Here is a 17,974-nt window from a genome sequence, read left to right as displayed (position 1 = left end):
TATATTTTAATTTATTCATAGTATTTCTACTTTAACACAATGTAATTTGGTATGATTAATATATCTACAGTACGTTGAAAGTGAGGAGTTAGAGAGAACTTGGAAAACAACAAGACGAGAACGTCTTAAACAGCAAGAAATGAAAATTTGGGAAGAATTCGTCAAAGAGGAAGACATTGTACGCAATATTAGCAGAGGTGTGTCGAGTTTATTATTTATTAATTCTATAGTCTATACTAAAGTTGAACGAGGCAAATGACAAACGTGCAAATCTAAAGTAACAAAATTTTACTAGTATATCAATAACTATCTAATTTAATAACATCTTTGAATATTTGTGAATAAAAGTTATTGAACATAATAAAATATAGTGTAATGTAAATTAATAAACATTCGAGTTTCCAAAAAGTTAAGCACTCAACTTTTCACTTTAACTGAACAGCAAAACTTCAGAAAACTAACAGAAAATTTGCCTTTATGGGAATAAAAATATGCAAGGACGCTAAGAGACAAGTCAAGGACTAGAATTCAATTTAAAGTGAGGAGATTAGACTTTTAAAGAGAGATTTGTTATATGTATTTCTAGTCATAGTTAATAATTTCAGATGATCCATATCAGTTCATAGATCAATTGCCCGAGTCATGTATAAAGGAACTATTGGATGTGGAACTGCAGAAAATGAAACAAGAAATTGAAGAAGTTGAGGTTGGTATTACATATTATTATAATACACATAAATATAAGCATTTGATGTATGTTATTTGGTTATTTATGGTTACAAATGTATAAAAACTATTAGAAAATTAATAATTTCAAGATATATACTGCTTGAAGTGCATTGGTAATCCAGAGGTCTTCTTATCAAGAGACTGATTTTGAATATTTGGTAATCACATCCCTAACTATAACAAGATCATCAAATTATTCTTTTTTAAAGATTTGTTATTGCTCTATAATAGTAAAATGAATGTACATAGATAAAAAGCCATTGTAAAAAATGTTAAATGATTTCAAATCATTGTAAGAAATTCATTATCACTATAGTACAAGTCTTTGAAACTGGAACACAGGAATATTAGATATTACTGTATCAAGAGTTTGGTATTTTCCACAATAGCAGACTGTTTGACCTTTAAGCTTTGATAGAATAAGTAAGACACTTGTACTTTTTCTTCTATTAATAATAAGCTGTGGATCTACATGATCAACATTATTAGCAAATTATTCTCATAACAAATTAATATTTCCTTTAAAGGCTGACGAGGTGGAAGAGACAGAACCCAAAGAAGTGAACAATCAACATGTGGTGACATTTACTGAAGATGTTGAGAAGGAGTGTGGGATGTTAAACATATTTGACGATGATAAAGATGATGATGTCTCTGGTAAGTATTGTAATTTTTCCTTGGTTGTTGGGATTCATACAACTTTGGGTAGGTCTCACATACTTGACAGTCCATTGATTGATTATCTTCTAAGGCACAATTGATTTACCACAACAAAAACCATATGTGTCTTCACCTTTATATTTATACATTATATAGTATAAAACAAAGTTGCTTATAGCTGTCTGTCTCTATGTATGCTTAGTTCTTTAAAAGTATGCAACGGATTTTGATGCGTTTTTTTTTATAGATAAGAGTAAAGAAGGTTTTTGTATATTAAACACAAGAACATTATTTATTGTATAGAAACACTGATAATTTTAAAAGTTTCTAATGTAATTTCGTTAATAAACAAATTTTGTAGTATATTTAGTATCAGTATTGCACCCTTGCAAAGTCGGGATGGGTCGCTAGTTTTCTTCAATACACAGTACTGAATTTTATTTCGCCGGTGCTCCTCAGGTCAGGGTGTTTTCTTTTCCGAACAGGTGGTAGTGTTTCACAATTGACCATCAATGGGAAAGTGTAATGCTTCTATATTGAATAAAGTTATTTGAGTTTGAGTTGAGTTTGAGTATGTGTAACTTATACTATAGTTAGTTTATATCTGTTATTCCAGGACCAGAAGATGAAGTGCTCAACGATTCCATCGGAAGTCCATGCACAGTGCGAGAGAGACAAGTAGAAGATGATACTCAACTGCCCGTCTCAAAACATCATAGTTCAGATAAAATATCCTGTGAGTATTGTACAAATAGCTAATAACTTGTTTCGTTACGCGCATGCGTAAGCGATCCCGTGGCGTTCGACGTTCGAGAGGGTACCGCTGGTTATTTAGTGGGTAAACCCGGTGTGCTTGGGCGCACTCGGCGTTCAGGGCTCCGGGGAGTCCCACACCCCCCCCCACTTTCCATCACGTGGGGGAAGCGCGTAAAGCGTTTTTCCAGCGAGAAAAAAAAACCTAATAACTTGTGAAAGTTTTGGATTAATTTTTAAGATACTGGTAGTCGCCTGTTGCTTTGATCTTGTTTTAGGGTGTTGGTTGTCGTGTTAGCCAATATCCTATATCCTTTAAAAGTAGCCTATGTCCTTTCTTAGAGTTTAATTTTGCTTCATACCGAATTTCATCCAAATTGGTTCAAGAGATTGGTCGTGAAACAGACAGAAAATATGTTTTCTTTGCCAATTAATAAGTGTAACAGCTAAAATAGTTTTTTATACCCTTTTTATGTACAAGATTTAAATTTTTGTTTAATATTTCATTTTTATATTAAAGGTAAGTCTTCAGAAGAGAATGTGACTGATATGATAGAAAGCAATATCTACAGCGCTAAGATCAAGGAATTGAAAATCAAAATTAATGAGGAACTTATTAGTATTCTGTAAGTTTCCTTTTTTTTAAGTAAATTTGATTAATATTTTCATTTCATTTTTTATTATTGTTGTAGTATTTTTTGTAAAAAAAAATATTTTCAATTTTTATGAAATATAGTAATAATATGTTATATTTATATAAAATATATAACACATTAAAGTTATTATGTTTAGAGAGTTTTTGGAAAAAGAGGAGTTTAGGAGTATGGATCCGGTGGATGTACCGAAAATGATGAAACGCTCCGTCGAGTTCAGTTCGCGGTTCAGTCGCGTTCACGTGTACCCGCTGCAGCGACAGGTGACGTCACCCGCACTCCTAACATTTGTATTAATTAACAAAGGGGGTTTGGTCGATTCATATCTATATACATTTATGTCACCGAAATATTACGAACGTCGTTAGATAGCAATCTATCTCGTTAGATAATAATCTAACGATGTTTGTTGAAATATTGTGAATCGTGAAACATGATTGCAATTGAAAACATTATTTTTTGTTATATTGTAATTTTTTGAGTTGATACATCGCAGCCGGAGCTCGGTCGTCGTATAGCTGATGTTTTTTTTTTATAGTCTAGGGTGGCGGACGATCATATGGGCCACCTGATGGTAAGTGATCATCATCACCCATAGACAATGACGCTGTAAGAAATATTAACTATTCCATACATTTTCAATGTGCCACCAACCTTGGGCACTAAGATGCTACGTCCCTTGTGCCTGCAGTTACACTGGCTCACTCACCCTTCAAACCGGAACACAACAATACTGAGTACTGTTGTTTGGCGGTAGAATAACTGATGAGATGAGATGAGAAATGAGTGGGTGGTACATACCCAGACGGGTTTATGCAAAGCTCTAACACCAAGTAAATGTGTCACCCTGTGCCTCGTAGCTGTCGGAGTTGGAGCGGCGGGCGCGCGCGGGCGGCGCGGCGCGGCACACGCACGCGCGCGCGCACCGCCCGCGCCTCTGCGCCGCACTCGCCGCGCTGCTCGCCGCGCTGCAGGTACCGTACCGGACGACGCTGTGTGTGTGAATATAATAAGTATTCATTGTCTGCGTATTATTTGTGTTTGTGTGTGTGTGTGTAGATGTTCCACAAGTGCGCGGGCGCGGGGGGCGCGGGCGGCGGGCTGCGCGCGCTGTCGAACGTAATAAACATTCATTATCTTTGTATTATTTCTATGTGTGTGTGTGTAGATGTTCCACAAGTGCGCGGGCGGCGCGGGGGGCGCGGGCGGTGCGGGCGGCGGGCTGCGCGCGCTGTCGGCGGCGGCGCGGCGCGCGGCGGTTCACGTGGCGGACGCGCAGGTGCGCTCTGCTGACTCACTAGCTTTGTTTGAGCGTTGCTCAGTCCACATGCCGCTTGTCGGTAGCCGTCACTTTTTAAACTTGTGTGCGTGTCATTGCGTATACGCGCGTAATCTAATGAGAGTCGAGATGGCCCAGTGGTTAGAACGCGTGCATCTTAACCGATGATTGCGGGTTCAAACCCAGGCAAGCACCGCTGTTTCATGTGCTTAATTTGTCTTTATAATTCACCTCGTGCTCAGCGGTAAAGGAAAACATCGTGAGGAAACCTGCATGTGACAAATTTCATAGAAATTCTGCCACATGTGCATTCCACCAAACAGCGTGGTGGAATATGTTCCAAACCTTCTCCTCAAAGGAAGAAGAGGCCTTTAGCCCAGCTGTGGGAATTTATAGGCTGCTGTTGTTGTGTAATCTAATATAGTCAAGCCAGTCAATATAAAGCATCATGATACTATTGAATTATTTATCTATATTTCTTTATTACCATTATAAATGTGAAAAAAATCCTGTCTGTCTGTCGCTCATTCACAACCAAATCGCTAACCCGAATTTAATGACATTTGGTACGAAACAAAATTGAACTCCAAGACAAGGACATAGGCTACTTTTTTGCCTAACACATGTCAACCAGTACCCTATAACGCGAGCAAAGTCGCAGTCACCTACTAGTTCCTTATATATTTTCTATTGGTTTTATCTTCAATTGTATAAACAATTAAGTTACATAAAAATCATAGCACGTATACACACATATAGCACATATAAGTCTAGTACAAAGTCTCTAGTTTTCAACCGACTTCCAAAAGGAGGAGGTTATCAATTCGTCTGTATTTTTTCTTTTTTTTTTTTTTTTTTTTATGTTTGTTACCTCATAACTTTTCGAGTAAGTCGATTAACGATTATATCATGTAGTTATAATTATTGTTATATTTGGAGTAGGTGTCAGCCAATAAAACCCTACAGTATATCTATCAAAAAACAATACGAGAATACTTTAACAAATATGTTTTTTACAAATTACCTTTTACACAATAATATACTGCATCAAACAAGGGGCTCGTATCGCTTCTTTCTTTTGATTGTCGGGGCAAGGGCACCGTGGCTGACACCGGCTCCAAATATATCAATAACTATAACTACATGATATAATCGTTAATCGACTTTTAAGTAGTCTAATATTTTTCATTTCATTTAACTTAGGAAGACTCTAAAAAATATGTTGAATACGCAATTATTTTTATTACTTTTTCGTGATATTAATTTGTTTTAAAATAGTGTTTTGTTTGAAGTCGGTTTTTTTTTGTTAAAATTTTTAGAATTAATTAACATACGGAATAATTTTGTTTAGGACATTCAAGCGACGTGTGACAAGTTGGACGAGGTTCTCGAAATCTACACTCAACGAATGACCGAATATTTCAACAGTATCGAGACTTCAGTAAGTCTCCATTCTATTTTAAGATTAATACCATACAAATATATCAAAAATTTCCTTATTACCAGTTAATCAAAAAACCGAGTCATTTTGATGACTAGTTTTCCCCATCACCCATAGGTAATGTCATCGTAAGTAGCATATATCAACCTTACACCCCCCTCCAAAGATCAAATGGCAAGTGTTAGAAAAAGGGAAGGGTGCAAAAGTTACAGGAGAGAGTAGTTATTAAAATGAATGAAATAGGAGATATGGAAGATCGAAGTGTGAATGAACGTTGGAATGAGATAACAGAGGGTATCAAAAGTAAAGTCTCTCTTCGGGATGTTTTTAACAAAGTAGGAATACTCACTGTTGCGTCGCAATATATTTACAACAATATCATGTATATTCACAGTAACATTGATCACTTTGATAAAATCAGTGATAATCATTGTACGTGCACTAGGAGTAAAGATAAGCTTATAACCCCAAGTTTCCGACTCCGCAAAGTCATTAAATCTTTCTTGGGGCAAGGTATCCGTTTCTATAGTAAAATTCCGCAGACATTTTTAACTTTGCCGTTTCGTATATTCAAATCGTTTGTAAAAAATACATTGGTAAAAAAGGCGTATTTACTCGATACAAGATTTTGTTGATGATAAAAAAGCTTGGAAGTAATACCTGTTGACTTCCACCCAGGATATATTATTTCAAATAATTGTATTGACTTACATGACTTTGTACTTTTTAAATGTTGAAAAGAGTAACTACTGAGTTTCTTGCCGGTTCTTCTCGGTAGAATCTACTTTCCGAACCGGTAGTAGCTTCACTTAATTGTTAATTGACGATTCGTAAGTGCTTGTAAAAGCCCACTTGAATAAAGTTTATTTTGATTTTGATTTTGAAAGAAAGGGAGTGGGGTAATATAAGGAAACTTGTTGGTCGAAAAGAGTATAAAGTGTAATCTATGAGAAAAAGTAGATTCAAAGATTGGCAGAACAAGAAGATTTAAATCCAAAAGTAGCAAAGAAAACTAAATGAGATCTGTGGAAGAAGAAAATAATAACAGGGTTTTCCATAGGTAGGGGAAAAGCACAGGATTAATTCTAGTAGAAACAGCAAATGGAAAATTTAGTAATGTCTCTTAACAATTACTGCCAAAATTTATTGGGAGGATATTACCGACGTTTTTTATTTTTTCATTGAATTGAAAGCTTATAGAAATATCAACCAATCCTAATCTCATCAATAGGCTTCCGACCTTGAGAACTAAGATGCTCTATCCCCTGTGCCTGTAGTTACGCTGACTTGTTTTAAATGTATCATTTCAGAGCGCTTCGCCGTCAAGAAAACTCAGCAAATTGAATAGGAAGAAGAAATCCATAGGCACGTGGTCTAAGACTAGGAGCGAATCACGTAAGTCTCTCGTGTATTATCAGAACTGAACATTAAAATATTATTTATTTAAGGCTCATAGAGGTATATTTTAATAGCAAGAGGAGTTGATATATTCTGCACAATACAACAACAGTCTGTAAATAGAAAACCTCCGTGGTCGAGTGGTGTGTACAGCGGTTTTCATGGGTACGCCACTCCGAGGTCCCGGGTTCGATTCCCGGCCGAGTCAATGTAGATTATCATTAATTTTCTATGTTGTCTTGGGTCTAGGTGTTTGTGATACCATCGTTACGTCTGATTTTCTATAACACAAGTGCTTTAGCTACTTACATTGGGATCAGAGTAATGTATGTGATGTTGTCTCATATTTATTATTTATTTATTTGTCACTATCGTTTATCACTAAATTTCCCACTGCTGGGCTAAGGCCTCCCTTTGAGGAGAAGGTTTGGAACATATTCCTCTGTTCCAATGCGGGTTGGGGATACATTTTTTTTAACGTATAGGTTGGCGGACGAGCATATAGGCCACCTAATGGTAAGTGGTCACCATCACCCATAGACAATGACGCTGTAAGAAATATTAACTATTCCCTACATCGTCAATGTGCCACCGACCTCTGGAACTAAGATATTATGGATTTGCGGAAAATTAATCTAAAACGATTCGTCTAAAACAATTCGACTAAAGCAATTCGTCTAAAAAACAATTCGACTATTAGCAATTCGTCTAAAACAATTCGACTAAAGCAATTCGACTAAAACAATTCGACTAAAGCAATTCGACTAAAGCAATTAGACTAAAGCAATTAGACTAAAGCAATTTCGACTAAAGCAATTCGACTAAAACAATTGGACTAAAACAATTCGACTAAAACAATTTGACTAACAATTTAGCTGAAAATAACTTTACTGAAATTAATTCCACTAACATTGAGTATACAAAAGTCAAGTGGAATACGAGTGTCTCTTTGTTTACTCTAAAATCATTGTACCGATAAACTGTTTATTAAATTCCTATCGTGAAAGTGTATCCCCACGATTTTTGAGAAATCTGGCTGGAATTCGCTATATGGACTAATCATCAGATTAAAATAGGCATGATTATCCTTCGTGAATTTCCGCTCTCAGTCGGACCCAGAATCAACGAACGAGGATGTACAGAGACTTACCCGGGATACGTAACTTTATATAAAATTTTACAATTCTTCTTAAAACGTGATCAACGATCGATTTGTTCTGACGAAACGTCGTTCAAATAGTACGCGTCGACGCGGCGATAATACGAATTCTTCTTAAAACGCGATCAACGATCGATTCGCTTTGACAAAACTTCGTTCAAATAGTACGCATCGACGCGGCGATAATACGAATTCTTCTTAAAATATTGTATGTATGTATGTATGTGTATTTATAAAACGTTTTCTCTTCGTTCTCTGCAGAATACCGTTATAGATCTAGGCATGTTATATTGCAAGAACGAATTTCACACGATACCGAATCCACCGCCTCGAATGTTCAAAACATCGTAAGTTGGGTGAGTCGAGAGCACCTCAGATGGTGTGTGGGACATGATAGGGTGGGTGTGGGGCATCTCGGATGGTGTGTGGGATATAGTTGGGTGGGTGCGGGGCATCTATAATCGTGTGTGGGACATAGCAGGGCAGGTGCGGGCCGTCTCGAATGATGTCTCGGATGATGTGTTGGACATAGTGGGGTGGATGCGGGGCATCTCGGTTGGTGTGTGGTACACAGCGTGGCATCTCTAATGGTGTGTGGGACATGATAGGGTATTCGCGGGGCATCTCGGATAGTGTGTTGGACATAGTGGGGTGGATGCGAGGCATCTCGGTTGGTGTGTGGGACATAGTTGGGCGGGTGTGGGGCATCTTGGATGGTGTGTGGGACATAGCGGGCCGGTCAGGGGAAGACAGAAGGTTCACAAGTGGTCAATTTTCAATAAGATCGATGAAGACTGCAGAGTCGCGAGATTGAAATGTAATGGGGAATGAGCAATGTTTTTAGTCGAATTGCTTTAGTCGAATTGTTTTCAGTTGAATTCTTTTAGACGATTTGTTTTAGACGAATTGTTATTAGTCGAATTGTTTTTAGTCGAATAGTTTTTTAGACGAATTGTTACTAGTCGAATTGTTTTTAGTCGAATTGTTTTTTAGTCAAATTGTTTTAGTCGAATTGATTTAGACGAATTGTTTTAGTCGAATTTTCCGTAGACGATATTATGTCCTTTTTTCCTGAAGTTACACTGGCTCACCGGTATATGTGGCAGAATTTCGAATTCGACACATGGTTTCCTAACTTAATTTTTAGTAATCAGAATGAAAATATTGAACAGATATTGGATGTAGATTGGAACATAATATAATTGTTTATTTGTCAGGGAAGGTACATAAGACTATAATGATTGTTACAGTTTCGATAGAGTCCCGCCTGTCGATGTATTCAATGGATACGCGAGCTGGCCTCATCCCAAAGACTTCTCACTCGAAGGAAAACACGAGGTACGCTTAAGTCTTTGCACACATACGTGACCACTTACCATCAGGTGGCACATATGCTCGTCTGCCAACCTATACCATAAAATAAAATAAAAAATAAATAGGTCCGTTTGGCTGTTTGTCAACATATGCTATAAAATATGTCGCTATCAACAACCGCCGACACATAACTATACTTTGTTCGCGTTAAGAATGCAGTGAGTTGTCATTGTTTACCGGCTTTATTCCGCCCCCTGACCAATCAAATCTTTTTTAACAGCAGGGTGAAGGAGTATGCATATTTGTGTTAAAATTCCAACAAATTATATTTGTTTTAAAGACTAAGTATAATTAATTTAAAAAATACACATTAAAATAAAAAATCGAATCGGGGTGTTTAATCAACAAAATTCTTAACACTATATACAATCGTTTGCGAATTTTCCCATCGCGATGTAGAAATTTACATATTTTGACATAACGTCATCTAGTACCTATAGGCTACATTAATTATTACGTATACAGCTGGAATAAATTAAATATAAATATATAAATAAACAAAATTTAAATAATAAAAATAAAAATATCAGTTAATAATTAATTAAATGTGAACTTGACTTTGTAATTTGAAAAGATTTGATTGGTCAAATGGGGCGGAGTCAGGCCGGTAAACAATGACAACTCACTGCATTCTTAACGCGAACAGACTATAGTAAATGAGATAGACTAATATTAGGTACGTTAAAAGAGGCAAGGAGCGCAAATGATTCGAGACCGATTGATTAGTCTATGTAGGTTTTCCTCGGAGAGGAAGGAGGGAGGAGGCATCCTGATCATCAGTTAATCCCACATACACCCCTAAAACAAGTAAGGGAAATACGTAACGCATTTTTTCATCGAGAATCAAAAAAAATGATTTTCTTCGATTTGCCCAACCGTGGGACCCAAACATTGGGACTGATTGGTTGTATTCAGTACGCGCGTGTACGTGGCGCCGCGCCCGCTGCCCGCCAAGAAGAAAGACGAGCCCGTCGCTTGCAAAGAAGAAACGCCGGTCGCCAAGCCGCTGAAGAAAACGCAGAGGTCGTACATACAATTATTTCATTATGAGTAGTAGGATTACTATTTATAAAATTATGGCGTGAATAGATTATTGTGATTGTCTAAAATGTGTCGTCGATTTTAATGGCCGAAGTAGTTGAGATGATTAAGCAGACCCTAAATTGAAATGACATAATTGTACGTCATAGACAATCTTTGGGCGAGTAGCTACTATATAGTTATAATTTTAAAATATTTCTGTTTTGATGATTTGTTTTAAAAAAAAAAATCGCCCCTTGTTATTATTACTGATATTCCTATTTATGTAGTCCAACTAACCAAGGCGTCAGGATCGAATCTGCAGCTTATGGCATTGCTCTATATTTTTCACGTCAAACGTTAAAAAATTTATATATGTTTGTCACCACAGTGTTCGTCGGATGTTGCCCGTCCTGGACACACAGATACACACTCTTGTGGAGAGCCAGCCCGTATGTTGTTTGTATATTTTTTTAAATTATTTATTGCTTTTATATAAAATATACTTTATTCCAAGTATGCTCTTACAAAATCTGTTATCAAAATATATATCTACTCAGAAGTAGCATCGGCAAAATTCGTAAAACCGATGACATCCGAATAAAGTGCGACTATAAATTATCAATCTTTACTAATTTCTTATGAGAATGATCTTGAAAAGTGATAATTTGTAATGTCATATAACCAAATACATTAGCCAGATTGAAGATTTTTTTATTTGTCGATGGTACGAATTAGTGACAGCGTGGTTAAATATGTTCCAAACCTTCTTTCCAAAGGCAGAGGAAGCCTTAGAATAGCCTTAGTGGGAAATTTAAAAGCTGTTGTTGTTGTCGATAGTACATTTAAATTGAGTCGTATTATACCTACTAAGAGTCTAGATGGCCCAATGGTTAGAACGCGTGCATCTTAACCGATGATTGCGGGTTCAAACCCAGGCAAGCACAGCTGTTTCTGTGCTTAATTTGTCTTAATTCATTACGTGCTCAGCGGTGAAGGAAAACATCGTGAGGAAACCTGCATGTGACAAATTTTCATAGAAATTCTGCAACATGTGTATTCCACCAAACCGCATTGGAACAGCGTGGTGGAATATGTTCCAAACCTTCTCCTCAAAGGAGAGGAGGCCTTTAGCCCAGTAGTGGGAATTTATAGGCTGTTGTTGTTGTTGTTGTATACCTACCCAGATGCAAAATTTCTACATTTATTATTTTAACATTTCCAATTATTTCAGTGTACGTCGAATCAATTGAGTCCGGATGGGAGTCCGCTATCGACACCCAAGAGTCCCAAGATCTCGAGATCACACAAAGACACGTCACCCAGAAAAGTACAGAACAAGAAACAACCGATGCAAAGTTCACCCAGAAACGTTACTTATACGAAGGTTACAAATAGTCCAAGATCAAAGAGAGAAAGCAATACAAGGGAATCCGAAGATGCAACAGAATCTTCTAGAAATAATGTAACCAATGAGCCAATTGTTGCCAATAAGACGGAGACGAGAGATGTGAAAACGAAAGAGAAAGAAATAGCTTGGAGTTTAGATGTGAATGCTAATGCTGAAGAGCAGACTAAAGATGAAAAATCAAACGCTGAAGAGAAGAAATCTGAGAAGGATAGGAGTAAGGTAAGTCGTATTGTTTTCCTGATGTAGTGATTAATTATGACAATTTTGATGTCACCTTGGTTTTATAACTAACTTAATTGTTACAATTTCATTTATTTGTGTTTTTCTTTGACTAGAGGTCGTCCGTTGTTTCGCTCACCTTTTAGGTCTTGGTTGAAAAAAGCCTATGTCCTTTTTTTAGGTTCAAATTTGCTTAATAACAAATTTTATGAAATCGGTCCAGTGGTTTGAGATACTTTCGTATAATAATATTAGTTAGGATCGTTTGTAATTTTTATACTTCTGCCTGCATAACCGTTGTTTTTTTATAAGACTTTTCAATTCATGCTTTAAGTTTTGTTACATTCAATTGGTTGTAGGGTTGATTCTTCTATTTGATTGTTTCTGTACTAAAAGGTACGTATTGATTTGGATATGATGAGCGTAATTGTCTCATGAAAACGTATCCCATTTTTGAATTAAAAGAGTATATCATCATATTAACTTACCCTATTATATGTTATATATTTGGGTTATCTTTTCCTAAATTTGTTAATGCCTCATACCCATTAAATTAAGAAAAGCCATGTTATCAATAATAATTTTCAATGAGGGAGGATGTATAACTGTCTAAATGATTTCCAGTATATAACTAAAATATGAGAACATTTCGAACATTAAACTAATCATTAATGATTCTTTATTTAAATAAAAATGCGAAGATTTAATAATAAAAAACAAATATTTTACTGAAATAAAGTTTCGCGTAAGCGTATAAAAATTGTAAACAGATTTAATTTAAGTATAACAAGTATTTTTTTAAGCCCAAGAAGCGCGGCTTAGCGATAATTATACACTAAAATTATTTACAATGTCTTTGTGTTCCAAGCTAAGCTCCGTTTACATAAATACATGTTTAACATATCGAATATAATTTAACTTATCGCCTACCGAGATACCGTAGAACTTATGTTTGTACATTTTCAATTCAATTCATACAATCAACAAAACTGTTTAATAAGGATGATTGCCATCATTTTTATATCAAAGATTGTATATTCAACGAAAATTCTAATATTATTCTTGTTTTTATTTGTCCGTCTATAAGGACTATGACGAGTTTAATTTTATCGTCACTTGGTACAGTAAAGATTGTACAATTATCAAATAAATATAATTTTTTTGGAGGATTCGTAAACCATTTTTTGATAGCGCAAAGATTTTTTTGTCTCTAAACATTGTCGCCCATGGGCCTTAGTTACGATTGTCTACAATGGCAATTCCTTAATCCTGATCAGTTGTGTCAGTATTAAGGAATTCCTTAACTAACCGTTAGTTATCAATGATTGACAGTCAATTATTTAACTGTATTTTTTATGTAATAGTTTCGGAATTGACGAATTGAATTGGAATGCGAAAATTTTGTTTAAAAAAATATATTTTATACATTTGAAATCGTATGCGATAAATTAATCGAAGTTTTCATATCAAAATATATAATAATTTATTTTAATAAATAAGGGTGTACGATTTTAAATAATGATGTTTTGTTGTGCGTGCACTTTGGACTTTGTCGTTGGGTGGTTTAAATAAATAGTAAGTATGTGTTTTCGAGCGTTTTATGCGCATTTGCCGCAGAGCGGTTTGTTGTCCATCACCGAGAATGTGGAGTCGGTGACTGGGTTCCGGCATTTCTGGAAACACAAAAAGATCGCTGTTATATTCTTCTTATGTTATAAACAGGTAAAAGTTTCTTTGTATGTTGAGAGTAAAGTCCTAACTAATGATCTCATTCTATTTATTTTTTTTTCGTCTGTAAGAACCTACATAATTCCTGACTGGAATTGATTCGAAATTATTTATATCATAGAATTTTTCTTTTGCAAATAGTACCCGTTAAAATCTTTGCAATTTAGCAGTATCAAATAAAATCCATCCAATTACCATTTTTAAGACTAACTCCAAGATTAATTATTAACTCCTCTTCAAGATTTTCGAAAGGAGCTTATTATCACCATGAGTGTCAAAATTATACAGATTTCATGGGTTCTCCATTCATCACCCAGTATGTATCAACCTAAGTGTTCGCATTTGAATCGGATTGCAACTTAGAGCCTCTAGTTGTACCCAAATTAGGACATGGAAATCCTCCACCTACTTATATTTTCACGGTCTCTCTCTCTCTGGCTTTACTACCTGCTTATATTTTCACTCTATCTATCTCTCTCTCGCTTTGCAAATCGTTCCATACTCACGTTGCAAGTGATTTCACTCTATCTATCTTTCTCTCGCTTTGCAAATCGTTACTCTATCTATCTCTCTCTCGCTTTACAAAACATTGGATACTCACGTTGCAAGTGAAACAGTCGCGATGCCACTTGGCGTCGAGCGCGATGATGGCTTTGTCGACGATGGGCGCGCCGCACCCCGCGCAGCGCGCTGCGAACTTGTCCGCATAGCACGACGAGCAGTACGGCCGGCCCGCCTGCGAACACACCACACAATTGTAACTAACGCCTTATAGGAATCGGTAGAGATCAGTACTACCCACTTTATCATAGTTACCGCTAAGCAGCGATGATTAGGATTGTTGTGTTCTGGTTTGAAGAGTGAGTGATCATGCGTAGCTACAGAGACATGGCACATAAGATCGCACTTCTCTAAGTTCTCGACGAATTAGTTTTGTTAAAATTTCATAACGTGCCAACGTAATTGTATGGCCAGTGATGATCACTTAGCATCAGTTGGTCCTTAGATGGACGTGATATATGCCACCAAAAAAACAATTAATAAAATTCGCTGTTGATTATGGTAACTTCGTATCTAAAGCTTCCACTGAAGAAAACAAATAGTGATGGACTAATGGTATAGTATAGTAAAAGCCTGTAAATTTCCCACTGCTAAGCTAAGACCTCCTCTCTTTTTGAGCATATCCCACCACGCTGCTCTAATGCAGGCTGGTGGATTCACATATGGCAGAATTTTGTTGAAATTAGACACATACCCAATTAAGCACATGAAAATACAATAGTGCGTGCCAGGACTTGAACCCGCAATCATCATTAAGATACGCGCTCAAACCGCTAGGCCATCTGGGTTCATTATCACTTTACTTTTATTAATTACAATGATGAAATGTGTATCGGAATAATTGATTCAAATGTCATCGAGGTGGAATATCGTTGTCTTTGTCTTTAGTGGAATAATTCTTAAATATATTTAGTGTTCTCCACTTTAGGTAGTTAATAAAATGCGTCCAATTACCTGTTCCATAAATCCGCCCCCTCCCAGCTCCTTCCTGCATCCTCCGCAGACGAAGTGATGCGCGTGCCACGACACGCCAAGCGCTTGGATCACACGCTGAAAATAATTATATAATGGTTAGATAAATTTACGACATTAATTCATTATTATACGTGTAAGGGAATACGGTGCAGGTGCTAAGCATAAGAAGTAACCTATTATTTTTATTTTTTAAAGTAATATTAAATTTTTTATTATATAATAAGTATTAACTTTAAAATTTTAACCTAATACTAATAATATAATAATTAATAAGCTTATTCTTAATTTTAAGTTTCTCATTTCTATTTTTATTGATTTGTATAATTTCTTCGCTTTTTATTTTAATTGGTTTTTAAAATATTTTTTGCTATGGATGCTGAGATCTCCTATAGTTGAAGAAGCACATAACTTATAACGATCATACTGTTTTATTTTAGGAATATGTATTTAGTGTATTTTTTTTTGTTGGAGACTCTTAAGTAAAGTAAATAAATATTGTGTAAAATTACAAGCATTTGCTGAGTACGATATTACTGTGTTAGTGTGACATAACATAAGCTCCCAAGGTTGGTGGCGCATTGGTGTTGTAATATTTCTGACAACGCCAATGTTTATGAATGGTGGCGATGGTGACATTTACCATTCACGTGTTCTAGAATTTAAAAACAAAACATCCATCGATCCAGAATTCGCATTTATGATATTACAAATACTAACTAAACATTATAAATGATAGGTATTTTTATGATAAGTACCTAAAGGATAGACTTCCTTAGTTCCTTATTGTCCCGGAATCAAAATTCCGGTCTTGTGAGATTAGTGTTAGTAATGCCAAGGAGCGCGCAATCCACAAACAGCGCCATTGTTTCTGAGATGACATCATTCTACTTGTCTTTGTAGTATACACATGATGCTATAGAGCAATAAAACACACTTGAAACGAGTTATGTTTCAACGGGAAAGATTTGTCCCTTGAAAATATTTTCAACCGACTTCCAAAAGGAGGAGGTTATCAATTCGTCTGTATTTTTTTTTTTGTTTTTTTTTTTTTTTTATGTTTGTTACCTCATAACTTTTCACTGGGTGGACCGATTTTGATGATTTTTTTTTGTTTGAAAGGTAGTGCTTCCCGTGGGGTCCCATTTTTTTTATTTTTTTTTCCGATGATGGTATCCATGTGAAAACGACATAAGTCGTAAATTTGCGTTATGTAAATGCGCGACAAATAGGTGAATAACTGAAAATCACGTTAACCAATTTTGATAATTCTTTTTTTATTATAAAATATATACTTCAAGGGTAATTTGGTGAAAGTTTGGTAAGGTTCTGAGCACAGGATCCATGACAAAGTGACGGAACGGAAGGGAACGGAACAATTCTGAGGAGCACGTTAGCGATACTCGGTCGAATCTTTTATTTATTGGTTATTTGGATATTTGAGTCACCTTCCGTAATGTGGTTATGTTTATGTAATTATCATAGTCGAATATTATAATCAACTAGCTACCCACCCCGGCTTCGCACGGGTGCAATACTGATACAAATAAATATATTACAGAATTTGTTTATATACGACATCACATCGCAAACTTCTAAAATTATCAGTGTTTCTTTACTACATTGTTCATGTATTATATACACAAACCTTCCCCTTGAATCACACTATCTTTTAAAAAAAACCGCATCAAAATCCGTTGTGTAGATTTAAAGATATAGGGACAGAGAAAGCGACTTTGTTTTATATTATGTAGTGATGGAACTCCTATACGGCTCGCAGTTAGGGTGCGATATGGGGCAGAATTTCTTACTATCTTTAATCAAATTATGTGTATGTGATGTGATGTCATATGATGTACGAAATATAGTTGGTCTTTTTCAAAGTTTTTTTGCTGAGTTCGATTACAGCTCTTTCGAGGGATCCTTGTAGTTCACGCCGCGTGACGTATTAAATCCGCATTTTCGAAAGTCTATTTTTGCTTTATTCGCAAGTTTCCTTTGAAATTGTCCTCGAAGTAGTTTCTGACTCATATAAACGGAACGCTTAATCTATCCATATTAAAAAAAATTAGTTAGTCAACATCAGCTTCACTTAAAATCAAAAAATAAATAAAATTTTAACAAAAAGAAAAACCGACTTCAAACAAAACACTATTTTAAAACAAATGAATATGCACGAAAAAGTAATAAAAATAATTGCGTATTCAACATATTTTTTAGAGTCTTCCTAAGTTAAATGAAATGAAAAATATTAGACTACTTAAAAGTCGATTAACGATTATATCATGTAGTTATAATTATTGTTATATTTGGAGTCGGTGTCAGCCAATAAAACCCTACAGTATATCTATCAAAAAACAATACGAGAATACTTTAACAAATATGTTTTTTTCAAATTACCTTTTACACAATAATATACTGGATCAATCAAGGGGCTCGCTCGTATCGCTTCTTTCTTTTGATTATTGGGGCAAGGGCACCGTGGCTGACACCGGCTCCAAATATACCAATAACTATAACTACATGATATAATCGTTAATCGACTTTTAAGTAGTCTAATATTTTTCATTTCATTTAACTTAGGAAGACTCTAAAAAATATGTTGAATACGCAATTA

General features: G+C 35.7%; 2 protein-coding genes across 2 annotated transcripts in view; one reads left to right on the top strand and one right to left on the bottom strand.

Annotated features, from left to right (window-relative positions):
• Positions 1-17,974, top strand: part of LOC124534197 — a 69,587-nt gene that overhangs the window by 216 nt on the left and 51,397 nt on the right. The window contains exons 2-16 of the mRNA XM_047109907.1: positions 71-197; positions 606-706; positions 1,257-1,386; positions 2,006-2,125; positions 2,663-2,768; positions 2,935-3,058; positions 3,656-3,769; positions 3,855-3,914; positions 3,964-4,074; positions 5,426-5,515; positions 6,826-6,910; positions 9,323-9,410; positions 10,362-10,469; positions 10,858-10,918; positions 11,701-12,096. Coding sequence (XP_046965863.1) covers positions 71-197; positions 606-706; positions 1,257-1,386; positions 2,006-2,125; positions 2,663-2,768; positions 2,935-3,058; positions 3,656-3,769; positions 3,855-3,914; positions 3,964-4,074; positions 5,426-5,515; positions 6,826-6,910; positions 9,323-9,410; positions 10,362-10,469; positions 10,858-10,918; positions 11,701-12,096 — 1,821 coding nt within the window. The remainder of the gene's footprint in view (positions 1-70; positions 198-605; positions 707-1,256; positions 1,387-2,005; positions 2,126-2,662; positions 2,769-2,934; positions 3,059-3,655; positions 3,770-3,854; positions 3,915-3,963; positions 4,075-5,425; positions 5,516-6,825; positions 6,911-9,322; positions 9,411-10,361; positions 10,470-10,857; positions 10,919-11,700; positions 12,097-17,974) is intronic.
• LOC124534499 (transforming growth factor beta-1-induced transcript 1 protein) overlaps positions 13,093-17,974 on the bottom strand; it is a 38,784-nt gene continuing 33,902 nt past the window's right edge. Inside the window, exons 4-6 of the mRNA XM_047110411.1 lie at positions 15,340-15,435; positions 14,426-14,560; positions 13,093-13,769 (exon numbers count right to left, since the gene is read on the bottom strand). Of these exons, the coding sequence (XP_046966367.1) occupies positions 13,695-13,769; positions 14,426-14,560; positions 15,340-15,435 (306 nt within the window). The 3' untranslated portion in view covers positions 13,093-13,694. The remainder of the gene's footprint in view (positions 13,770-14,425; positions 14,561-15,339; positions 15,436-17,974) is intronic.

This window comes from Vanessa cardui, chromosome 12 (assembly GCF_905220365.1).
Source record: "Vanessa cardui chromosome 12, ilVanCard2.1, whole genome shotgun sequence".
Taxonomy (NCBI): domain Eukaryota; kingdom Metazoa; phylum Arthropoda; class Insecta; order Lepidoptera; family Nymphalidae; genus Vanessa; species Vanessa cardui.
This window is presented reverse-complemented; position numbering and strand designations above follow the sequence as displayed.